The sequence below is a fragment of the Lissotriton vulgaris genome, chromosome 5 (genome assembly GCF_964263255.1).
Source record: "Lissotriton vulgaris chromosome 5, aLisVul1.2, whole genome shotgun sequence".
NCBI lineage: Eukaryota > Metazoa > Chordata > Amphibia > Caudata > Salamandridae > Lissotriton > Lissotriton vulgaris.
The window spans coordinates 1,136,020,768-1,136,047,430 of record NC_141693.1 but is presented as its reverse complement, the minus strand read 5'-3'; the positions used below and the strand labels follow the sequence as shown (position 1 = coordinate 1,136,047,430).

The following is a 26,663-nucleotide window of genomic DNA, read 5'->3' as shown; positions in this document are numbered from 1 at the left end:
TGAGGATTGAAAGGGAAGAACTTGCCCTGGCCAAAGAGAGACTTGCCCTTGCTAGAGAGCAAGAATTATGTGGGCTACAGCCCACTGGTGGCAGCAATAAACCTAGCAATAGGGAAAGGAGTTTTGATACAAAGCACCTGAATAAGATAGTGCCCCCCTTTAAAGAAGGGGATGACATCCACAAATGGATTACTGCTTTGGAGAGAGCCTGCACTGTGCAGGGTGTTCCCCAAAGTCAGTGGGCAGCTATCTTGTGGCTCTCCTTTGATGGTAAAGGTAGAGATAAGCTCCTCACCACAAGGGTGGAGGATGCTAACAATTACAAAATCTTGAAGAATACACTGGTTGATGGGTTTGGTTTAACCACTGAACAATACAGGATGCTGTTCAGAGACACCCAGAAAACTCAGTCTCAAGATTGGACTGACTTTGTTGATTGTGCCACTAAGGCTTTTGAAGGCTGGCTACTGGGTAGTAAGGTTACTGATTTTAAAGGATTGTATAATCTAATTATGAGGGAGCAAATCTTAAATAATTGTCAGAACCAGTTATTACATCAGCACCTGGTAGACTCTGAGTTGACCTCTCCACAGGAATTGGGTAAGAGGGCAGACAAATGGGTCAGAACCAGGGTTAGGCCTAAAAACCAGGGTGGTGACCAGAAAAAGGAATCAACCAAGCCTCAAGAGAAGGGTGGGGATAAATCCAAAGAGAAGACTTCCCAAGGGCCCCAAAACTCCAACAAGGGTGGTGGGTCCCAGAACACTCCTTCAGAACAGAAGAAACCTTATTGCCATACCTGTAAACAGGTGGGCCATTACAAAAGTGATGCCAGTTGCCCTAAAAATGGTAATAAGGGAAATATACCCCCAGGTAATACTCCTAAACCTCCTGTTACCACTAGTGGTAATCCCCCAGGTGGTGGGAGTGCCCCCAAGAATGTGGTGGGCATTACTTTGGGCAATCAGGAGGACTATGGCCTAGCCAGGTTCCCTGACCACACTCTTGTCTGTGAGACTGGCATGGGGTTTGCCAACTTCACTACTGGACCCCACATTTTGGGAAAGTATAGACAAGAAGTTTTAGTGAATGGTCAGAAAGTTGAGGCATTCAGAGACACAGGGGCCAGCCTCACCATGGTGAGTGACCATCTGGTCCCCTCTGCTCAACTGACCCCTGGTTTTACTTATCAGGTGACAGACATTCATGGAATGAAGAGAAGGCATCCCATGGCAGTAGTCAAGCTCAGCTGGGGTAATGTCACAGGGCCCATGAGAGTGGCAGTGACAGATAACCTACCTGTAGATTGCTTACTGGGGAATGACCTGGATCTCTCAGCATGGGCTGAGGTGGAGCAAGAAACTCACTCCAGAATGATAGGCCTATCCAGACAGGTTAGTGGGGCAGTAATAGCTACAGCCCCAGTCCAAGCACCATTCCTCCCTGAAAAGGTTGGAAGGGCAGTGGTAGCCACTGCCCAGGCTCAGACAGACTTTCCAGAACAGGATAGGAGGGCTGTGACAGTCACAGCCCAAACACAGACTGAGTGCCCTCCTGAAAAGGTTGGCAAGGTTGAAATGGTCTCAGCCTCTACTCAAACAGATAGTGAGGTTGTGAAGCCTGAAACAATGGATCACTCCACTCAAACAGAGAGCATTGAGGAGGAAGAAGAGTCTTCCCCCTCCCAGACACTAGGTGAGAGCCAGCCTCCTCAGGGAACTGACTCTACCCCTGTTGAAGGAACTGCCCCAGAGGTAGTCAGGCCTAGCCTGGCAGAGCCCCTGATGTTAGTGGACCCTTCCCAGGTGGGACCCAGTCTGGAGCAGGTAACCTGCACCTCTCTACCCTGCCTCAGTCAGCCCAGGGCTGAAGAGATCAGGAAGGCCAGTGGTGGACCCCAAAGGGCCCCCTGTCCAAAAGAACCCCTTAATCAGCAGATTAGGATCACTGAAGCTGGTGAACCTAGCCAAGTGAAAGTAGAACAGACTCCTGAGGGATCCCCCTTAAAAGTAGTTAGGGAACTCCCACAGCTGGACACTGTTGGGCACAGCCAAACATGGGGCCTAAAAACCCCAGACCTGACCTGTCCCTCCAGTAAGCCAAACAGAGGGACTCAGCCTCCAGCTTTAGGTAGCCAGAGGCTGACCCTGAGAGCTCAGTGCATCTCAGCCTCACTTCAGTACTCCATCCCAGCATCAGCCTTTTTCTTTCCCAAGACACACCAGAGACAGAGATTCCCTATGGTGGAGACCCTCAGATACCCTTGGGGTGAGGGGTTGCCTAGTGGACCATGACACAGGGGGAAACCAAGCCAGAGCTGGTCCTTCCTTATATGGCCACTTAGGTAATAGAGGCTTACCTGGACAAGGATAGCCTTATCTCCTTTCGTTTGGGGGGGGTTGTGTAGGAAGGTACATCCTGACTATGGTTGCCCCCAACTTTTTGCCCTGTGTTTTAGCTGGTTTTGGACATAGTCGACCTGGGACCCTGCCAATCAGGACCCCAGGCCTACTGCTCTCGCTTTAAAATGGATTCCATGTACCCTAGGTGCATTTCCAATTGGTACTGGGCCACCTTATCAGACCCTGTAACTCAGGGCATAGGTGTACCCAGGGCTGCCAGGGGCTGCAGCATGTATTATGCCACCCCTGGCTGGCCTCCTAAATTTGACACAACTGGCTGCTTGACAGCTGGGGCAAAGTCGTGTAATCACCCTTTGCTTTAGGTATAGTAGCCCTATATCTAACCGTACAATGGACACCCGAGTTCCTATCAGTCACTCCTATGGCAGGCCTTGACAATCCTGAAGGCAGAGCGCGTGGACTCGTGTGAACTGGGTTCTGGCCCGAGCCGAGCCCGGTTGCAGCTTGCGGAACCAAGACCCAATGGCTGTTCCATGATAACGCGTACCATATCAGTAACTTCGGTACCGCGTTATCCAGACATGTCGAGTAAGGTGTCATACGAATCGGGATGCTGCCCCCTCACCAATCCTGGCGACGAGGTTGGCATTCCGCCCTTCTAGAGGGACACGACATGTACGTAACTGTGAACCCCGGTTAAAGTTAACTAAAGCCTCAGCTCCACAAAATGGATGCTGCCACCACAGACACGAGTCTGACCTCCTGCTGCTGGGAGTCCTTCCAGCGAGGAGCGCTTGGACAAAGGGTTTCCTGTCGAGGGCAGTGTTCGCACCGTCCCAGACAGGGTTTGTGTATTCTGGGTAGGTAGGGCTTTTGCGAGAAGGTGACTGCGGAGTGGCACCCCGGTGCTCACTACGCATCTGCCGGTCAGAACCAGTTCTTGGGGCGCCAGCCCTGGCCTGGGGAAAGTCCGGCAGGGGAGAGGGGTGTAACTACCCCCCTTCCTGGTCCCACCCTTAGGGCAGGACCTAGTCATGTACCCACCCCTTTCTTTAGGATAAAGGCGGGAGCGGGGACCCTTCCAAACTAGATCATCTTTGAATCAAGAACTACTTTCTACGAAAGGACATTCAAGACTCTTCTCAAGATTTCTCCCTTGTGACTAAGGAGTAGTCACCCTGCATCAGCGGGCACCATCTAAGAACTCTGCGGTTTGCTGTAAGTCCTTCCTCAGGAATCCGACGGCCCAGCTCGACGAGAACCGGCTTCCCTGGCACCTCTGACCTCTACCCACGTCATCAGCTCAGCTGTGATCTGTGGGTGCGACGAGACCTCGAGGGACCGGTCATCATCAAAACCTGCACGCATTCTTAACCAGCACGACCATCGAAGTAATTCTCTGGTGAGTGCTCTGGGGTCCGAGAAGCCCCGACCCTGAGCCGCTCCAGCACCGAAGTGCAGTCTCCCAGCATCTCCACGATCTGCGTGGGGCCCTTCTGCTCGCTGCTCAACCCGTTGTCCGGTCACTAGCCGCTGGCTTGTGCCCTCCTGTGACGACATCCGACAACCAACGCTGCTGGTCTGGTTGCTCCAGACTGGCCTTTGCTCCCATCTTTGCGGGAAGCACCCCGGACCCTCCTGGTCCCCTCAAGATGCCATTTTAGGCCCACCACGTGGCCCTGAAATCTGTCAAGGCTTGTTGCCCCAATCCTGGGCCCAGCGACGCCGACAGCATCATCCTTCGTGGGACAGCTCGCACCTCCATCCTGGTCGCCGACAACGCCTCCGGGCCCGTGAGACTGCAGAGCCTAGCGTCGCCCACTCACCTAGTTGAGGTGACGGCCAACCGGTGCCCTCCTGGTACCCTCTGACTACTGGCTAGTAGTACGAACTTGGTCCCCTCTGCTTTCAGGTGTCAACGATCTCTGATCCAGGCTTGGATCTCTACGAACTATTCATCACTGGTCGCCGGCCAGCAACTCCTTTTCTTCCGGCTCCTGGCTCGTCAGCGAATACCCCGACGCCTGTAAGACTTGTGCAGCCGCAGCCCTCGTGGCTAGGTAAACTCGGCATTTCGGTGCCTGCATAGCCTCTTTACTCTAGGGTCCCGAGTCCCTCGCTTCCGACTTGCCTTATCGGGTCCGCCCGAGACCTCTAAACTTTCCGTGTCCTCGGACACTTGTTTTAATTGTGCACTTGAAGTATTTTCCTAAGAGATTTGGTTTGTGCTTAGTACCCTGTTCTCATAAAGAGTACAGGGCTGTTGTGAATCTTAATAAATATCCTGTTTATTTTCATAACACTTGTGTGGTGTCCTTTCACTTGGTGTTCAAGGGGTATATGTGGTATAACAGCTGGCTTAACACGCCCTCTCGAGTCTTTAGCCTTAGACTGCTCGTATCCACGCTACTAGGATAGCTGGTCTATAGGTTGACTTACAACCAATCACCATAAGGGTCGTTTGGAACGATACATAGCGGTCGCTAGAATAGCGAACGCTGCATATCGGGCAAACTTCTCACAGTGACTACACATATATGGGGTAGAGGAGGACCAGAACTAGTGGATTTACAGACACTTGATAGTCGATTTTGTTCACCTTGCTGGGGTTTCCTGGACATTCAAATATACTGGCAACATATCGGTGACCAGCTATCTAAGATGATGAAACTTCATCTGGCTCAATTCCCTTTTTTAGTTTTCCTTCGTTACGTCGGGGAGATACCAGTGAACACTAGATAATTAGTTGCATTAGCATTGCTATTGGCAAATAGATGGGTGGTATTGATATGGGGTAGGGAGCCTAACCCAAAAATAAAACAGCACCTGTCAAACTTGGTGTCGTGAAACAAAATGATATAGAGGTATATGCTTCACTTAATGCCAGCCAACTCTCACCCCAAATATATATCGAAGCCTTTCCGATGATAGATTGCCCTGGCATAGAGGGAGACAAACCAGTATAACATATTGGTAGATGGTACGTTTTTGTAATGAAGAAGGTAAAAGTTGTCAATGCTGTGATGTATGTTTACTCTTACTTGCCAGATTGTACTTCTATTTGAAATATAACAAAAGTGTTTTTTGTTTTTTTAAATAGGGTTATTAATTATTTTAATTTGGGCGGGGAGAAATGGGGGAGATAAAATGGAGGTGGTAGTTGGTGATAAGACACCATGTATAACGCTGGGCAGAGGTATGAGGCAGGTGAGGACGTTTCATGTATGACTCCACTATTACTTGCCTATCCTGGGTAGCTATTGAAGGAGGTACAGATGACTTGGGGGCAAACAACGTAAAATTGTAGATGGTTAAACATAAGTAACTGGGCTATTTTTTATTTTGGCGGCATGTTTCATGTAACTCAGACTTCGCTTTGAATGTCTATTTGTTGTCACTCAGAACACCTCGGTGTAAAACGTCCCTTTTATTTGTTGTAACCTATTTAAAATTCTTAAGTGCTTTAGAAAAGAGGGCAGAACTGTAGACCATATCGATTCTGTCCAGTTGAATAAGTAGTGTATTGGGTCAGTTTTACTAGCTTTGTGGTCCATAACAATGTGATAACTTTTTTTACTTAGGTTTCAAACAGCCATATTAGGAATGTTTGACATTTTTTATCTCCTTGAAAAACTGTAAGGAACACTTTGTGTGTTTGGTATTGGGTGAAATTTGTTGCATTTATTTGCTTTTAAGGGAAATTGTGTTAAGCTTTGCTCTCTTTCATAGTATTGGGGTTTCTTAATGCAGATAAGACATTAAAAATGGTATCACAAAATGGCCCTGCAGAATTATTGTCTTAGCCTTTGTCCACCTGCATGTGCTCTGCTTGATCCACTTACAGTATCTCCTATGTGCTTTAGAATTAATTGCATTCGCGTAATAACTTGGGAATGGAAGGATGGGAGCTATGGGGGAGGAAACGAGAGAGGCTGGAAGTAAAGGAGAGGGCAGGGTTTCTCCTCCTAGATTGTTAATTTTGTCACGCAATGTTTTTTTATGCATATTTGCTTTCAATTTTTTTTTATCGAGGGTGAGCAATTGATATAAATTGGCCCAGAAATGGACTTGGGTGGAAAGACATTGTCACCAGTTCCGTAAATGTCAAACGTGTGCAATTTGAAGAAGTTAGTAAACTGTCAGGACAACCATGAAAATTAACCTGTCCTTTTATTATTAAAAAGGTACATCATGCAAAAATAAAAGAACTTGATGATCTGAAGCGAACTTTCACAGAAGGAATGGATGAACTTCGTACACTCAGGACAAAGGTAACAACATTTCTTTTGTCTTTTAACTGTTACGGTTAGATATACATTACTTAACATTTTAAGTAAAAAAATAAATTTTTTGAAAAAACATAGTCCATGAAACTGAGTCCATAGGCTCAACTATACCTAATAACACAACCTTCATACTGTTCACAGTGAGTAGTGCTCTATTAGGGATCTTTTTTCCCATTGTCTAAGTGGTCCATAAGCTGGTTTACCTTATGGGCCTCCACCCTCATTTCATGGAGGTATAAGTGTACTCCTAAATGTGACTCAAAATGAACCCAACACTACGAGGAGGGGTATGTAGTAATGAAACTGTTGGTAAGAAATGGTAAAAGCAAGTTAAGGGCTAGAGGGGGCATTCTGGAAGGGTAGGTGAGACGAAGGGGTTTGAAGAAAGTATAAGTCTGTCCACTTCCTGAAGGAGGTGTGGAAACCTAAGGTGATATGGGTTAAGGTTGAGGGATTTGGAGTGATAAACACAATATAACAAAACTGAGATATCAGTTTGCAATCAATTTATTGTACTCTGGATTTGTACGTGCAATGTAATATAACACATTTGTTTATTGTTCTGTTGTTGTTTGGGCTTGGATGGGCAAAAAAAGTGCACTGTGGAAAATGGGAAAAAGTCAGAGCATAGGTAGGAAGGGAGTGGAGGCGTAGTTCCGCTAAAGACCCACGAGTCCAAGAGAGGTTAGCAATTAAACAGTTTCCTCAATGCAGTGGACCTTATGTTTGCTCAGTGATTTATAAACCACCAGGTCAGCTCCGCTGAAGCCTCAGTGTTACAAATTGTCCAGTCAGGCAGTCAAGGGGTCCTAGAGAACATGCTTCAAATCTCATAAAAAACAATTTTCTTGAAGCATTCCAAGGTACCAGAAGTTATCTTTCTCCAGTATTAGGTGTGTCTTTCATAGATTCACATGCTTGAATATTCCCCGTCGTCGAAGTGGGAGTCCCACGGTACATAAAATAGTAGTTATATATATATAATTATACATATATACAAAAAATGTAATACCTATAAAATATATAACATAAAGTTAAAAGTACCATAGAACTAAAGACAGGCCCATAGAAGCCTTAAAGGGAGAATTCGATTTTTTTCTTCTCACTTTTATTCACGAGACTTGGGCACCATTTGTTTATTTATATTCATCGAGACACCAGACCGGTTCACGCTACCTTTCTATTATCCACCTTCATTTGGAATAACATGGAATTAACTCCACTTACCCACTCATACTCATCACGGTATCACACAGGATTATTAAGTCACTTTTAATAGAATGTTGAATACCTACGTTTTGTAGGATGTTATCCTCACCATGAGTTCATTGATTTTTGTTCAGATATTCCCCTGAAGAAGTGGACCTAGTGCACGAAATGCATTGGGAACGCCTTTGAAAATGAAAGTTGAAGAAGTATAAGGTTCAACTGTTTGTACAGAAAATGAGAAATACAAGATGTTAATGAATACAATTTTCTTCTGAATAAAAGAAAATACTTAATCTAAGGAAAACTCTCATTGGATTATTTCATTGAAGAATTTAACCGCTACATAGCGGACCTAGAGCTGTGCCTAGAGGGTCATCCCCTAATCAGAGGATGCTATAATTGTTCATGTTCTTAACACTCTAAGAGGTAGAGAGTGAAACCTCAGGAGCATGCCACAAAAGCACAACCATTACGCACCGAAGCCTGTGCGCCAACCATATGACTTTAAATTCACTTTAGTAACATATCATAGTCATTATAATGGTCCACATTCGAGCCAATCAGGCAACAGCACCCTCTAGAACCTTCTCCTCAGAAGCTCAAGCCTCAGATTTTCTACCGCACGTCGTGTGAAGGGAGTCTCCCTGAGCTCTGCTCAGTTTCTTCAACTCTTTTGCTTACTTCAACTCTGAAGATGTCTACAACTAAAAAATCCTTGTTTAGACCTTGTTCATCCTGTGGAAAACTTCGCCTGTTTCATGAAGATCCTCACAGTAAGTGTATTTACTGTCTTTATCCAGGCCGTGAAGTTAAGAACTGCAAGTTCTGTAGGACCTTCTCCTCTAAGACACTGAAGGATGGAGAGGCCTGTCTCCTTCTGTGGCTACAGAAGTTGAAGACTTCCGAAGGTGTAGTTTCTGACGTGGAAAGCGTGTATTCTTTCCAATCTAAAGCCTCTCTCAAGCGTGGGTCAGAGACTGAGATGCCATCTCCTTTTCTGAAGAGAAAGAAGCTTGTCGACGCTTCTAAATCTGTCTCCCCACGGAATTTGTAGTCTTCTACGCCTACGGGACCTGGTTCTCTGGCGTCGCAATCCCAAGCTGTGCCCTCTTCATCGAAATCGGGCGCCAGCTCGTCGACGGGATCGTCGATGCGTCTGTCGACGACGACAAGATCCGTCGACGCTTTGCTAACGTTGACGACGACATGTTCTATGTCGACGAAGACTACTACGACGACATCTACCTCGTCGTCGACGCTTCCAGAGGTGAGGCCTATTTCATCTATTTTGAAGATTTAGTCGAAGGCCGTAAAACCGGCCTCGTCGACGCCTGGACTGAATCATTCATCGTTGAAGACCCCGTCGACACGTTCTTCGTCGACTGCCTCCTCTTCGTCGACTACCTCCTCTTCGTCGACTGCCTCCTCTTCGTCGACGACGACATCTTCGTCGACGGTCAAGACCTCGTCGACGGCCAAGACCTCGTCGACGGCCAAGACCTCGTCGACGGCCAAGACCTCGTCGACGGCTGCACCCTCGTCGACGATTACGTTGACGGCAAGATCCTCGTTGACAGTGCCGTCTAAGTCGACGGTTCCTCATGTGTCGACGCTTTCATCTTTGTCGACGACTCCGTCGATGGCAATGAAATCTACGTCGACTAAGGAGAAGATATTACCTCCATCGACAACTCCATTGCCTCCTGCTCCCATCTCGTCGACGGGACCATCCACGACGCAACATTCACTCGCTACAGCGACTACTTTCACGCTGGTTACAGCTTCAGTGGTGAAACGGCCTTTTCCTTTGAGTTCTATGACGGAAACTCTGCCAACGAAGTTATTTGAGTCTGCAGAAGACGATTCTGACGGTTCCTATGTCAATGAAGTTTTTCGTCCTGCAAATAGTCCATCTGAACTCAATATCAAGTGCCAGGAGGAGGATGATGAGTATGAGGAGGAAGGCTGTGCTCTCTTTCCTGTCCAAGTTGCTCATTCTGAAGCACCGCATGTGCATGGTATGACTCAAATACCGTCCTCGCTGATTATAATCGCAGGTTCCCTTCATCTGCGTCTCCATCACCTACTCTTCAACCTACAGCGCCAACACCCGTACATGCAGATGCCGCAGTCGCCAGTCCAACAACAGCAAGATACTGATGATGACGTGGATGTCAATCAAGACACTGATCAAGATGATGTCCTCGCGGATTGGGACGATTATAGAGCTCAAACGCCATCTACGCCACCGACATTGCCTTTGCCTTCCCCGCCGGTGGACATTGGAAGCTTCCATAACTTAATGGTGCGTGCTGCCAAACGCTTCCATTTAACTTTAGAGATGTAGCAAACTGAAACGGAAGTACAAGGCGCCTGCAGACTCTCCTGTATGCCTAGTCTCTCACCCCAAGGCTGACTCCGTTGTAACGCAAGCTTCCCAGAAACGTTCAAGGAATCCGGCCACTCCTCTCACCTCCCCTCCAGACCAAGAGGGACGCCGGTTGGACTCTATTGGTAAGAAGTTTACCACCATTGCTGCCACAACGGTCAGAGCGGCGAACTCCCTGGCCATCCTCGGGAGATATGAACGCCAGATGTTGTCTGAGATCGCGGCCTTGATTAATCAGCTCCCAGATTCCGTCCGAACCGAGGCCCAGACGATAGTCCAGGAGGGAGAAAAAATCTCTGCAGAGATTATAGACTGTGCTGTTGACATCTCGTCAACAGGCTTTAGACAACTTGCTGGAGCTGCCATTTTGCGACGCCAGGGCTGGCTCAAATCAACAGCTTTTCGGCCCGAGGTGCAGGCGAGAATTCTTGGCTTGCCATATGATGGGGATTCACTCTTTGGCAAGCATGTTGACGATGCTCTTGAATCCATTAAAAAGGACACAGATACAGCTCGTTCCTTAGGAAGCCTCCAGTACAGGAAACCACCTTTTTGTGGAGCACGTGGCAGAGGTAGCTCCTCAAATTTTCGTGGCTCCTCCCAGTATCGCTCCTATGGCGACAACAAACAAAGGTACACTTATCAATCTCAGAATCGCCAGTCCGATTCAAGGCCTTATCGAAGGAAGAATAATTACAGAGGGGGAAACACCTCCAAAAAGCCGTGACTTCCCCAACAAGTGTTCTCCAAAACTTCACCAACTGGTCTCATATCACCTCGGATCGTTGGGTCCTGGATGTCATCTCGAAAGGACATGTTCTCGAGTTTACAAAATTTCCACCTGCCCGTCGACCTTCTGGTCCCCCACCACCTCATTTCAAAAATCTGTTGGCTCAAGTCAAGATCATGATACAAAAAGGGGCTGTCGAAGTGGTTCCTCGAGCTCAACAGGGCAGGGGCTTCTATTCCCGCTTCTTTTTAATCAAGAAGAAATCGGGAGAATGGCGCCCGATTCTGGACTTACGAGCCCTCAATAAATTCATCAAATCACAAACTTTCCGAATATTGACCCTCCTGGAAATTTTGCAATACCTCAATCCCGGAGAGTTCCTCTCCACTATCGACCTCCAAGATGCATACTTCCATGTGCCAATACATCACAAACACAGAAAATATCTTCGCTTCACTGTCGGATCGAAGCACTACCAGTTCAAGGTGTTACCTTTCGGCCTTCTATCAGCGGCGAGAGTCTTCACGAAGATCATGGCTCCAGTCGCGGCTTTTCTTCGCCTACAAGGCGTTCAATTTTACCCTTATCTAGACGACTGTCTAATAAAAGCTCAGACACGTCGAACAGCAATACAGCATACTCGGACCTGTCTGTCACTTTTTCACCAATTAGGCCTTTCCGTGAATCAGGAGAAGTCTCATCTTCGTCCATCACAACAGAGAATCTTTCTAGGAGCCTTAATCGATTCTCGTCTGGCGCAGGTGTTTGTGTCCCAGGAGCGACAACTTCGCATACTCAAGATGGTCGCTTTTCTCAAGTCAAAAAAAGTCTGTTTGTCCGGATCCTGAAATCTTTTCTGGGCATGGTCTCCTCTTGCATCCATCTGATCCCACACTGCAGACTTCACATGAGTCATACAGGAGGAGGTGGACAAACAATGGAAACAAGTTTCAGGGTCGTTCAACGACAAACTCTTCCTGACCCCCCGCATTCAATCAGCTTTGGAATGGTGGGCTCATCTTCCAAATATCGCCGCGGGTCGGCCCTTCCAGCAAACACCCCCTTCACTCATCCTCACGACGGATGCTTCCTTAGAGGGTTGGGAGGCACACCTCGAAGGCATGTCAGTCAAGGGCAAGTGGACGGCAGCCCAACGCAGATGGCATATGAATCGTCTAGAACTCTTGGCCATCTTCCTTGCCCTGAAGTCTTTCCGTATTCTGATACAAGGCCAATCACTGCTGGTGCGGACAGACAACACCACCAGCATGCACTACCTCAACAAGCAGGGAGGTACGAGGTCTCTCCTGCTTTTCAAACAGGCGCAGGAAATCTGTAATTGGGCGATTCAACACCAGGTTCACCTGACCGCAGTTCACGTGCCGGGCGTTTCCAACACTCTTGCCGACTGTCTCAGCAGATCTCTGGCGGACAATCACGAGTGGGAACTCCACCAACCCACTCTGGAGTACATCTTTCGCCAGTGGGGACATCCGCAGATGGATCTGTTTGCGACTCCAACCAACCGCAAATGCCTACGCTTTACGTGTCGGCATCCACACAGAGAGGCGAGCGGGACTGCGTTTTCGATCAATTGGTCAAGCGAATTCGTCTATGCTTTTCCCCCGCTCCCTCTCGTTCCGCGCCTTCTGCACAGGATGAAGCTCCAACCATGCCACGTCATTCTGATTGCGCCCAGGTGGCCACGTCGCCCGTGGTTCTCAGACCTCCTACTGTTGTCTCAGTGCGATCCGATACCTCTTCGCCCTCTGCCTCACCTGCTCACCATGAACAAGGGGCGAATTTGCCATCCGGATCCGGCTTATCTCCAACTGCATGCTTGGAACCTAAACACAATGAGTTCGCAGGTCTGAATATCACTCCGGAGTGCAGGAAGGTGCTGGCTCATGCAAGTGCTCCTTCCACCATCAAAACATATCAATTGAAATGGAAGCGTTTTTGTGTCTGGAGTCGCAAGGAAGCTCTTGATCCAATGCTCGCCAAGCCAGAGCAAATCCTGCCTTACTTCTTATCTCTAGCGAAGTCAGGACTTTCTCATTCCACTCTTAAAGTCCTTCTGGCAGCGATTTCCGGCTTTCGGCATGATGGCACCACTTCTCTGTATTCCTCTCGGATCATTCGACAGTTCTTCAGAGGCCTCTTTCGAATGTATCCGCCCATACGTCGTCCACCGCCTTCTTGGCGCCTGAATCTGGTTTCATCTTATCTCCTCCTACCTCCTTTTGAGCCCATCCATTCAGTGGACTTAAAATTCCTTATGTGGAAGGTAGCTCTTCTACTTGCGCTTACGTCATCAAGGCGAGTAAGTGACATCCAAGCATTCACGATACAACCTCCATTTCTTCAATTTTCTAAAGACACTGTTACTTTACGGACAAATCCAAAATTCATTCCCAAAGTTCCTTCGGATTTCCATCTGAATCAGCCCGTCATTCTCAGAACTTTCTTCCCCAACCCTCAGTCTCCTGCTGAGCGTTCTCTCCATTCCTTGGATTTAAAACGTTGCCTGAAATTCTACATCCAGCGCACCGCCCCTTTTCGAAAGTCAGACCAGCTCTTTGTAGCTTATGGCCGAGTTTGTAAAGGACAGGCAGTCACTAAACAATCTATTATAAGATGGATCTCTTCTGCCATTTCTTTCTGCCATTGCCGGGCAGGAAAACCTCTCTCTGCTCAGGTGCGAGCACACTCGACAAGGGCTGTGGCATCATCTACCGCCCTCTTAGCTGGAGTGCCTCTACGCCAGATCTACAGAGCTGCAACGTGGTTGAGCAGACACACATTTACGAGGCACTATTGTCTGGAGTCAGCTGACGCCGCGGATGCTGCTGTGGGCCAAGCTGTGCTATGAAATCTTTTTAACTAAGGTGAGCCTCTGTTGCTTCATGCCTCCTGTCATAAAAGGTTTTTAAATTATGTTTCACTGTATGCTATTTTAATAATACTATAGTGTTACTTTTCTGTTTTGAACTGCCTTTTATGACTCATATGTTACTTTACTGCTGTCTACTCTTATTCAAGCATGAGAATCTATGAAAGACACCCCATATACTGTAGAAGAACATTAGTTACTTACCTGTAAACTGTGGTTCTCCAGTATTGGTGTCTTTCATAGATTCACATGCGACCCATCCTTCCTCCCCTCAGAGGCTCTCTTCTCCTCATGCACTCATGGTCACTTTGGTGCTACGAAAATCTGAGGGCTTGAGCTTCTGAGGAGAAGGTTCTAGAGGGTGCTGTTGCCTGATTGGCTGGATGGTGGACCGTTATAATGACTATGATACGTTCTATGGGCCTGTCTTTAGTTCTGTGGTACTTTTAACCTTGCTTTATATTTTATAGGTATTACATTTTTTGTATATATGTATATTTATATATTTTTCTATATGTATGTATATATATACTCCCACTTCGACGACGGGGAATATTCAAGCATGTGAATCTATGAAAGACACAAATACTGGAGAACCACACACAGTTTACAGGTAAGTAACTAATGTTCTTGTGTAGACACTGAAGTGGTTTGAGTTGGCTGACTTTGACATTGTAAGGAAGAGTTGTTTCCATCTTTCTTTCCAAAATGCCTTCCTTTCACTGAGGGGGGGAAGATGGGGGTTAGGAGAGAATCCTCCAGTGCAACAATTGTTTTCTCCAGCTGTGTATGCCCTTTTATCCCTTGTTTTTTGCCTCCCCCTTATTCAGACACCATCAAAGCTCTCAAAGTACACCTCTTCATCACCAGGTGCCAGTTCCTTTGTACATTCCCATTGCACACATGTTGCCACAGCCTCAGAGTCTGTGAAGTACTGTGTTAGCACCTCATCCAGGTGCTCTTCACCCTCCAGTGCATATGCAAGTCTGTCACTTACTATCGATTTTGAGACAACAGAGATGTGCCAGCACTCTAGTCAATTAAAGAATCTGCCTTGGCAGAATAGAGTGATTATAGTGCTGGTTAGCAATAGTTGTTTCAAACTTCATTTGTTTACTTCACAACTCAGCCTCTTGTGTTTCATCTAACTTCAAGTCCACCCCCTGCCCTCCCCCACCCAAAGCCTCATGCATTGCTCCTGAGCTTTCTGGCTGTCTTCCTTTTCTTCTTGATATGCAGGTTTACTCCTCTTTAACACTCTGGGTAGCTCACTATTAATTAGGGAATAGCCTAGTTCCCCAGACAGTGCCTCAGCCTATGGAGCAGCTGAGAACCAGTCTCTCTATGGCTGTATGGAGATTGTTGTGATGGCAGGCATGGGGCCATATCGAGAATGTGAAAGACCTGTGATAGAGGATATGTAGTTTTTGCAGAAGTCTTTTTCTAGGTTATTTCTCTTCAGTGCCATTTTGTAGCATGAGCTTGTATTTTAAGTTCTGTTCAAACTGCTATGAAAGCTTGCTGCTAACGACAAACACCCATGTTTGTGTTCCTTCTCCTTTGTGTCCATAAGTGGGAGTATTAGCAGCTCGTAGAGACTTCTAGCTGCAGATTCCTTACCTTAGAATATTCCCCAGGCATGAAATCCAGAAAATCCTGAGCAGTACCCCTGCACACCAGTAGGTGGCATTGAACTGCTCTGCTTCGAAGTCATTGACATGTTCCACACTGGATGTGACATACGCGGTGCCCAAATAGGTGCCACAGCAGCGCGCTGACATATCCAGATCAGGTGGAGCTATCCCGGTCAAGATTTTAACAGTTTTTCAACATTTTTGTCTGTATTTTTTTAGCTTTCGCCTTCCAGTGTGCTAGGGATTTCCTCTAAGAAGTCAATGGGTTTAAACCCTGATGAGTCTGTCACAGACATGTATCTGGTTTGTATGGGGTTCCTGGAGCCGGACCATTAATCTCTGAACTGTCTCGACTGCCACACCATGGATCTGAAGGTGATGCAGGAGCGTGAAACAAAGTTCCTGGCAGCCTGACATCAGAGAACTCTGCACCGCTCCAGCTCCTGGTCATGCTTTCTGAATTGTTCCTGGCAGTCGTCATTGTGGTTGAAGTCCTAGTCGGGTAAGTCTTAAAAGCATTAACATTTTAAGAAGTTGAATTACTCTTCGACCTCACTATGCCGGTCTAAGTCATCAGATGAGGCGTGGGATGACTCCTACAAGTCGAGGCCCGTGTCTCGCACTCTATCCACAGAGCCGTAGTCTGGGTCCCCTCCGCTCCTCTCTGAATTTCCTGGAGCCGGAGCAACCCCAGCCTAACTCAGTTTTCAGACTGTGCACTTCATATGTGGGTGTGCAGACTCCTCTGGAGTGCCTCTGAACCCTATGTGTCTAGGAAGTGCCACAGCTGCAATCCCGAATGTGGGTTCGCCCTCGGCGCCAGTTAGGTTCTCTGGATCCATTCCTGGATCTGGAGCAACTCCTTTAACAAGCCCACAACCTCCGCCATGTTTTGGTCCTGTGGAGCTGTTCTCTGCATTTCCGACTCTGACATGGAGCCAGACTAGCATTGTTTGACGTTGACACAGGTGCCTCCCTGACTTTAACGATTGAAAGTGTCGGAGGCAGTGCCTCCTTTTCTTGGCAGACCCTGTGTGAATTTTGGTAGGGGTGGATCTGAGGATCCTTACAGTTACCATGATGACAACTGGTATGAGGAGGTGGCAGATGCCAGTGGCTTAGAAACCACATAAGACACTGGCCTGGTCTTTCCTCCCTGTGTGCCTACTGAGGAAGGGGCTTCCTTTGCTATGGTGGTGAGGAAGGTGATGGAGGACATTGGTTTTGACCTGCGAAGGGCGGCTTGAGGTCGGGAACCTCTGCCGTCCTCCGTGGAGGTCAAGATCAATTTATTGAAGGAGGTGCTTCAGCTGGAAACTGTTGCAACAACAGAGGAGGATACTGCACCTGCGCCTTCTTCACCTTTATGCTTAGAGAGGAGCAGGGACAATCAAGGGCCTTAAATTTCCCTTCTCCCTTTGTGAGGTCATGTGGCAGCCAGGCATCCATCAACATAAACTGCATAAGCCTGCTGCTGAGACAAATGTGTGGCTCTGTGCCCGGAGAAAAATGTTGACCCACTTTCTGCACCATTGTCCTAAGTTCTATTTTGTCCTTAGCCCCGCAAGGCCTTGTGCTGGGTACAGTTAAGGGGTATCTTTCGTCCATCTCTGCTTTTTTTGCCCTACCTGGACTAATCCTCCCTGTTTATTTCTTTTTTATAAATCTTATTATTAAACAGTTTCGAAACAGTGATACAAACCAATCAGGTAATACACAATATAGCAAAACAGTTCATTGAAATTCACAGGGATGGAGGGTCATCTTCCGCAGCATCACGGGGGGGGTGTACATATATCTCCCCGATAGGCGTTCCAGGGGGCCCAAACCTTAGACCATTTGCGGGGACAGCCCAGAGCCACATAGACTGTCTTCTCTCTCAACATACACCAGTCTAGATCTTTTTCCCAGGCTACAACTGTGGGCGGATGCGAGGCTCCCCAGAGCTGTGCGATATTTCTCTTGGCAATCATGCATCCAAGTGTGACCCATTTTGTTGTGTAGGCATTGTAGGCATTGAGGTCAGTAGGTTCCCAGATATTTAGGAGGCACCTAGGTGCTTCCTGTGAGAAGTTGGCCCGATATGCAGTGTTCACTATTCTAGCGACCACTATGCATCGGTCCAAACGACCCTTATGGTGATTGGTTGTAAGTCAACCTTAGACCAGCTATCCTAGTAGCGTGGATACGAGCAGTCTTCGGGCTAAACTCTAGAGGGCGTGTTAAGCCAGCTGTTATACCATCACTTACCCCTTGAACACCAAGTGAAAGGACACCACACAAGTGTTATGTAAATAAACAGTGTATTTATTAGAATCACAACAGCCCTGGACTCTTTATGAGGACAGGGTACTAAGCACAGAACAAAACTCTTAGGAAAATACTTCAAGTGCACAATCAATACAAGTGCCCGAGGGCACGGAAAGTTCTAGTGGTCTCGGGCGGACCCGATAAGGCAAGTCGGAAGCGAGGGACTCGGGACCCTTAAGTAAGGAGGCTATGCGGGCACCGGAATGCCGGAGTTACCTAGCCACAAGAACTGCGGCTGCACAAGTCTTACAGGCGTCGGGGGTCTTCGCTGACGAGCCAGGAGCCTGAAGGAAGGAGTTGTTGGCCGGCGACCAGTGAAGAATAGTTCGTAGAGATCCAAGCCTGGATCAGAGATCGATGATACCTGAAAGCAGAGGGGACCAAGTTCGTACCACTAGCCAGTAGTCAGAGGGTACCAGGAGGGCACCGGATGGCCGTCACCTCGACTAGGTGAGTGGGCGACGCTAGGCTCTGCAGTCTCATGGACCAGGAGGCGTTGTCGGCGACCAGGATGGAGGTGCGAGCTGTCCCACGAAGGTTGATGCTTTCGGCGTCGCTGGGCCCAGGATTGGGGCAACAAGCCTTGGCAGATTTCAGGACCACGTGGTGGGCCTAAAAAGGCGTCTTGAGTGGACCAGGAGGGTCCGGGGTGCTCCTCTCGCAAAAAGGAGCAAAAGGCTAGTCTGGAGCAACCAGACCAGCAACGTTGGTTGTCGTTCGTCGTCAAAGGGTCACAAGCCAGCGGCTAGTGATCGGACAACGGGCTGAACAGCGAAGCAGAAGGGCCCCACGCAGATCGTGGAGATGCTGGGAGGCTGCACTTCGGTGCTAGAGCTGCTCAGGGTCGGGGCTTCTCGGACCCCAGAGCACTCACCAGAGGATACCTTCGGTGGTCGTGCTGATTAAGAAAGCGTGCAGGTTTTGAGGATGGCCGGTCCCTCGAGGTCTCGTCGCACCCACGGATCTCAGCTGAGCTGACGATGTGGGTAGAGGTCAGAGGTGCCAGGGAAGCCGGTTCTCGTCGAGCTGGGTCGTCGGATTCCTGAGGAAGGACTTGCAGCAAACCGCAGAGTTCTTAGATGGTGCCTGCGGATGCAGGGTGACTACTCCTTAGCCACAAGGGAGAAATCTTGGGAAGAGTCTCGAATGTCCTTTCGTAGAAAGTAGTTCTTGATTCAAAGATGATCTAATTTGGAAGGGTCCCCGCTCCGGCCTTTATCCTAAAGAAAGGGGTGGGAACATGACTAGGTCCTGCCCTAGGGGTGGGACCAGGAAGGGGGGTAGTTACACCCCTCTCCCTTGCCGGACTTTCCCCAGGTCAGGGACTGCGCGCCCCTGGAACTGGTTCTAACCGGCAGATGCGTAGTGAGCACCGGGGTGCCACTCCGCAGTCACCTTCGTGTAAAGCCCTGCCTACCCAGGATACACAAAACCCTGTCTGGGATGGTGCGAACACCGCCCCGGACAGGAAACCCTTTGTCCAAGCTCTCCTCGCTGGAAAGACTCCCAGCAGCAGGAGGTCAGACTCGTGTCTGTGGTGGCAGCGTCCATTTTGTGGAGCTGAGGCTTCAGTTAACTTTAACCGGGGTTCACGGTTACGTACATGTCGTGTCCCTCTAGAAGGGTGGAATGCTAACCTCGTCGCCAGCAGCGGTGAGGGGGCAGCATCCCGATTCGTATGACACCTTACTCGACATGTCTTGATAACGCGATACCGAAGGTGACTGCTGAGTGGCACCCCGGTGCTCACTACGCATAGGCCGGTCAGAACCAGTTCCAGGGGCACACCAGCCCCTGGCCTGGGGAAAGTCCGGCATGGGAGAGGGGTGTAACCACCCCCCTCCTAGTCCCACCCATAGGCAGGACCTAGTCACCGGGTCAGCCCCCTTTTTTAGTATAAAGATGGGAGCGGGCCCCCTGTTCAAATTAGATCATCTTTGGAATCAAGACACGACTTTCTGCGAAAGGACATCAAGATTTCTTCTTCAAGATTCTCCCTTGTGGCTAAGGAGTAGTCACCCTGCATCCGCAGGCACCATCCTAAGAACACTGCGGTCTGCTGCAAGTCCTTCCTCCGGAATCCGACGACCCAGCTCGACGAGACCCGGCTTCCCTGGCACCTCTGACCTCTACTCACCTCTACAGCCAAGCTGAGAACTGTGAGTGCGACAAGACCTCGAGGGACAGACGATCGCCAAGACTGCACGACTTCTTTGCAACGAGCCCACCGAGTCCTCCCCTGGTGAGTGCTTTGGGGTCCGAGAAGCCCCAACCCTGAGCAGCTCCAGCACTGAAGATCAGCCCTCCAGCATCTCCACGATCTGCGTGCGGCCCTTCTGCTTTTGCCTGCTCACCTCGTTGTTTGGCTACTAGCCGGCTGGCTTGTGGCCTTCCTAACGACGCCCGACGACATCACTGCTGCTGGTCTGGTTGCTCCAGACTGGCCCTTGCTTCCTTCTTCAAGAGAGGCACCCCGGACCCTCCTGGTCCACTCCAGACGCCATTTTGAGCTTGAATTTGCCAAGGCTTTGTTGCCCAATCCTGGGTCCAGCGACGCCGACAGCTTCATCCATCGTGGGACAGCTCGCTCCTCCATCCTGGTCGCCGACAACGCCTCCTGGTCCGTGAGATCTGCGAGCACAGCGTCACCCACTCACCTAGTCGAGGTGACTACCATCCGGTGCCCTCCTGGTGCCACCTGACTACTGGCTAGTAGTCACGAACTTGGTCCCCTCTGCTTTCAGGTGTCTTCTATCATCGATCCAGGCTTGGATCCATCGAACTTTCTTCACTGGTCGCCTGCCAGCAACTTCTTTCTTCCAGGCTCCTGGTCCGTCTACGAGGATTCCCGACGTCTTTTGAGACATATGCAGCTGCAGCCCCTGGGCTAGGTAACTTCGGCATTTCGGTGCCCCAGCATAGCCTCACTATCCAAGGGTCAGGATCCACTTTCGTTTTCCTCCTACCAGGTCGGGTTCGCCCGAGAACACTAACTCTGTGAAATCTAGCCACCATAGACTTTGTCCCGCATCCCGCGTGAGAGTGCACACTCTGCACCCGAGTCCCCTAGGCCTCCTAGAAGTAATCTGAAGATTCTATAGTCAAGATCTAGCGATTCCAAAGCCTATTAGTACTGTACTTACCTGCTAGTAATTTCGCATTCCACTTTCAGAGTATATGGTTTTCCGTGCCCCTCGGGCATTTGTACATACTGTGCTAACTTAAGTATTTTCGTAAGAGTTTTGTTTTGTGCTTAGTACCCTGTCCTCATAAAGAGTACAGGGCTGTTGTGATTTTAATAAATACACTGTTTATTTTCATAACACTTGTGTGGTGTCCTTTCACTGGGTGTTCAAGGGGTACATGTGTGGTATAACAGCTGGCTTAACACGCCCTCTCGAGTCTTTAGCCTTAGACTGCTCGTATCCATGCTACTAGGATAGCTGGTCTATAAGGTTGACTTACAACCAATCATCAATAAGGGTTGTTTGGACTGATACAAAGTGTTCACTAGAATAGTGAACATTATATATCAGGCCAACTTCTCACAGGGACCAGTCATATAAATTCTATGAAGGGTCTTTAATTGCAACAGTCGAAGTCTCGCTGGGATAGCAACCGTCTTAGGAGAGGAGACCGCTTCCTGCCAGGTTTCATCATCTAATTCTATTCCGTCCTCCATCCATTTGTCTCGTAGTTTGAGGAGAAGGTTGTCGATGTTATTGATAAGCATCCGATATGTTAGGGAGATGGCCTGATCCGGTAAATAGCCATCCAGTAGCCTGTCCTCCAGTGGGGAAATGTCTGGTATAGCAGAGTCCTCAGGAATAGCTGCTTGCAGCGAGTGTTTGATTTGTAAGTAACAGTAGTATTCGGAATCTGCCAGGGCATATTGAGATTGCATTGTGCCAAAGGGCTTCATCCACCCCCCCGGCACACGAAAGGTCTTTGATATGGGAAATCCCTTTTGGGTCTCATTTGTCAAATTCTTTTGAACTCTCCCTATATCCTAGTTTTTGTGAGTCACTCCAGGGTGTGGCCATCGTCAATTTATTTTGCTAGCCAATTGAATCTGAAAGAGACACGTTAGTGCTAGATTCCTTACCTTAGAATATCCCCAGGCGTCAGACTGGATCCGGAAATTTTTGCGTAGCAATACCCCTGCGCGTCGATAGGCATTGTCCGCGTCCGTCGTCGGCGTCGTTAGCGCCGGAATGACATCGCCGGAGTACTTAGACGCCGCCCATTGCGCGCTGACGTCAGTTCTTCTTTTTTCCGCGCCAGCTAGCGCTGATCCGGAGAAGCTCTACCCCTAGTCATTTTTTGACTAAACTTTTTGATCTTTTGATCATTTCTTTCCTCGAGTCTTCTGTTGCGTGCTTATCTAGGTTCCTGATCGATACTGTGACCTTATGCCCCTATTCGGCTATAAATCCATTTATTCCCTATATTGGCATAACCGTTCAAGTGCGATTTTCTGAAAAGTCATCTCTGGCCTCACACGAACAGAGCCACATTCCAGCATGACTCTCTGCTACTTCCTTTGCGACCAATTAGTGCAATGACAGAGCAGCAGTCACTATCTGATATTCCTAGATAACACTCCGAGTTCTTCAACAAGATAAAAACTTAGCAAACCTGGAAATCCCCGCTTGCTATGTTTTGATTAGTAATAGAACTCTAATGAGCAACTGATAACTATCACTTCCTAGTGACATCTTTAATTGACGTCTTATGTCCAGCAAACTTGCGTCAAACCCGGCACCTGTCAGGTATAAATATTACCAACGTTGCCTTAAGCAAGGAGCGAGAACCTGTTGCTGATGCCAGCTGCCTGCATGACCCGTGTTGGTAAAAACTAGCACTCTGTCGCTGCAGCCTGCTATCCTGTGGTGGTGAAGCTGCTGATTACCATTATCGCCGCTACAGCGCGAACTATGGTGCAGTACGCTAAAGGAGCTGAAACAGCCGTCCTCTGCGAAGACATCCAGCCCAGCTGCCCGCGGAGGCTGTCCCCCGCCTCCTTCCTCGACGCGCTGAGAGAAGCCGCTGCATTTCTCGTGCAGAGAAATCCAGTCCCGGCGCTTCCGGTTTACCCTCGCGGGTGACTGGGATATCGAGAGAGACCCCTGAAGGAGATACCAATCCTCCATCATTCTATTCAGAGGTATGGTGTTGACTAAACCCTTAGACGAGAATTCTTGAAACAAACCTTGGCAAAACCAACTTAACTTAAGCTACTTACTTACTCCCCTTCTCACGTGTTAGGCTTAGGTCAGGCACACTGGGGTAGGCTTAGTTAGAAGCACCAGTTGAGTATGTTAGCCTAATGTATATATGACTGTATATATGTTTTATTACTTTTAACCATTGTATGGCTAAGAAACCATATCAATGCTTTTACAGTTCTATTTCGCAATACTTATCTTACTGTACGTACTTTTTATAATAACAGTTATTGCAATTGTGGCAATACATTTCTCTTGTACGAGAAGAAAGACTGTTCAATAAATGTTACCCTTTATTGATACACGCCCGTCTCTCTATTCTCTACATCTCGTGAAAGTAAACTGCAGTAGACTGACTGAGTGAAATCTATGTCTATTGTTTCACACGACCCTAGAGATTGACTCTTGATCTGAGGAGCAAAGTTGTCATGTTGCACGGTTGTTGGAAAACTGAATCCCTTCTTGTCTGTGCCAAGGAAGCTGATCACTTCCTATGCAGAGAAGAAAGTTTCCAGTGACCTCTGAGCTAGTTGGTAACACAACCCAATTAAGTTTAGCATAGTCAGTGGAGGCCTGGAATATCTGCAGTTCCACGTCGATACTACTGTTTATGTTATTCCAATGCGCAGGGCCTAGTGGGAAACTAGGAACTACACTACACTTCGACTCTATAGGTGTGCCGGTAGGGATGCCCGGATTCAAACCCTGTTCGAAGTGCGACCGACTGATGTCGGTTACGAACCCCCAACGCGGGTGCCTGAAGTGTTTAGGCCTCGACCACGACGACCGCACCTGCTCCGACTGCCGGGCCCTGACGTCTAAAGCTAGGCGGGAGCGGTCCCGCAAGCGACTCGAGCTCCGGCAGTCGGCCCGCGCCGTTCCAGGTCCCGGTCCCGGTCCCACGGGAGGTCGAGGGACCGGTCATGGGGTCGGAGTCATCGCAGCCCCGGGAGTGGACATCGGTCGTCAGGATCCAAGTCCTCAGGTAAGAGGCATGAGAGGTCGGAGAGACGTCATCGTTCCGCCGACCCACCCCGACGCTCGCACGATGCGGCCGGGGGTTCGGGCGACACTGCCCACGCGTCTCCGAGGGAGTTGCAAGCGTCGCCGCCTGCCCCACACCTTCGGGTCCATGGGCACGCACGACGCCGGAGGAGATCGAGCAGTACCTCATGGCCATGAGGTCCCTCCCTTCTCAGTCGGGTTCCGTGGCGCCTCTGGGCCCAAAGGTCCCGGCTGGAGGCCCTAGTGGGTCGGGTGCTTCGGCCCCGACGCCGCCGGGTGCTTCGACCCCGACGCCGCCGGCGACTTCGGTCCCGGCGCCGCAGGACCTCACCGGATCCGCTTCCGGATCCGGGTCGTCGCCGGTCGACCTCACAACCTCACCGGCGCCAGCCCCACGGGTGTCGCCCCCCGCCCACTGTAGACGCCGTCCCCAATGTTCCCTTCGGTCCGACTCTGGCGCCGCTTCCGACGGCCTTTGGAGATTTTTATTTCCACGAGGAGGCCCCGTCTGTTAATCCTGTTTTACAGGAGACTGGTGATGAGGGAGATTGGGAGGGGTCTGAGGACCCTTTGGCACTGGAGTGCCGGTCTCAACAGGACTGGACATATGAGCTTGGGGAGGCCAGTAGTATTGACACTTCGCCAGACACTGGATTTGTCTCCCCTCCGACCGTGGCTTCGGAGGAGGGGTCTACTTACAGTGTAGTGTTGACGAGGGCGGCCCAGGCTTTAAACCTTGAACTCCCCGTCGCGGCCGTGAGGACTAACCTCCTCACTGAGGTCCTCAAACCGCAGTCAAGCTCCAGCGAGCCTCTGCTGCCGTTCAATGAGGCCTTGTGTGACGTTCTTGTGGGCACTTGGTCCAAGCCCGCCACAGGTCTGCCTGTGGATAGGAACGTGGCCAGATGCTACCCCCCGGCCCCGGGCGACCCTTGCTTTTTTTCCACCCATCCCACCCAGAGAGCCTGGTTATCCAGGCCTCCACTTCCCAGACCGCATTCCCGTCGGCTCCGCCCAATCAGGAATCCAAGAGATATGAACAGTTCCGGAAGAAAGTGTTCTCGTCCCTAAGCTTAGGGCTGCGGTCTGTCAACACCGCCTGTCTCTTGGGCCGCTACACCCACACTCTGTGGGACGCGGTTGTGGACGTGCTGCCACAATGTCCGGAGGAGGTCCGGGCTAAACTCTCCCAAACCCTTGTGGAGTGCCGAGATGCAGCGCGTTATTCCATCCGGTGTGGGCTGAATACCACAGACTCACTGGGCAGGGCGATGGCAACCACAGTGGCGGTTCAACGCCACGCCTGGTTGAGGTCCGCCAACTTTTCGGCCGATGTCCAGGCCCCACTTCTGGACATGCCGTTCGATGGCCGTCACCTCTTTGGCGACAAGGCAGACCATGCGCTTGAACGTTTTAAGGACTCCAGGGCTACGGCCAAATCCTTGGGCCTCTCGGCCACACGCCAGCAATCGGGTGCCTTTCGTTCCTTTCGTGGCCAAGGAAGGGGTGCCCCCACACGTGCTGCCAGCCACGCACCGCAAAATGTTCAGCAGCGCGGTGGCAGCCGTGGAAACCGCCGTGGCGGCGGTCGGGGACAACGGCGAGGCCAGTCCACACCTCCCTCCGCAGCACCTGCCTCAAAACCTTCCTAGTCCGAGTTTTCAGGCCCATATGATGCCAGTGGAGGCAGGGTTCGCCATCACCTCTCCCACTGGCGCACTGTCACGTCGGACAGGTGGGTGCTGCAGATCGTCCGAAGGGGCTACTCCCTCCAGCCATGCCACCGCAATTCCACCGCGTGTTGGGGGATCACTTGCAACTTCTGCAAGAGGAAGTCACGGCCCTCTTGGCCAAGGGGGCCATTGAGCGCATTCCTGGGCCAGAAGTAGGGTGTGGTTGTTACTCTCACTACTTTCTGGTACCCAAGAAGGGCAAAGGGGGCCTACGCCCTATCTTGGACCTACGGAACGTCAACGGTTTCCTCTGGAAGGAGAAGTTCAAGATGCTGTCTTTGGCTCAGGTCTTATCTGCCCTGGACCCTGGAGACTGGCTGGTAGCATTGGACTTGCAGGATACTTATTTTCACATCCCCGTCCTGCCGGCCCACCAGCGTTACCTGCGGTTCACGGTAGGCCAAGAGCACTTTCAGCTTACCGTGCTCCCCTTTGGCCTTACCAGCGCCCCACGGGTGTTTACGAAAGTGATGGCGGTGGTCGCAGCTCATCTGCGCAGGTTAGGGGTTTCAGTCTTCCCCCTACCTCGACGACTGGTTGTTGAATGCGGGCTCGCCCCAGACAGTCATCAGCCACCTCCAGACTACGGCCGACCTCCTGCATTTGCTGGGTTTCTCCATCAATGTGCCGAAGTCGCACCTGTGTCCCTCCCAGAAGCTCCTCTTCATCGGAGCGGTTCTCGACTCGGGGCAGTTTCAGGCTTACCCTCCCGAACAGCGGGTTCGGGATATACAGGCTATGATTCCAATCGTCCAGCCTTTATCCCGAATCTCGGTCAGGTTGACGCTGCGGCTTCTGGGGCTGATGGCCTCCTGCATCCTTCTGGTGCATCACGCCCGGTGGCGGATGCGGGCTCTGCAGTGAGACCTGAAGTTTCAGTGGG

The 26,663-nt window shown here is 49.8% G+C and overlaps 1 protein-coding gene across 11 annotated transcripts in view; it reads left to right on the top strand.

The window, feature by feature from the left end:
* CCDC186 (coiled-coil domain containing 186) overlaps positions 1-26,663 on the top strand; it is a 662,916-nt gene that overhangs the window by 294,266 nt on the left and 341,987 nt on the right. For all 11 annotated transcript variants that reach the window (XM_086922872.1, XM_086922870.1, XM_086922871.1 and 8 more), the window contains exon 9: positions 6,548-6,634. In XM_086922872.1, coding sequence (XP_086778998.1) covers positions 6,548-6,634 — 87 coding nt within the window. The remainder of the gene's footprint in view (positions 1-6,547; positions 6,635-26,663) is intronic.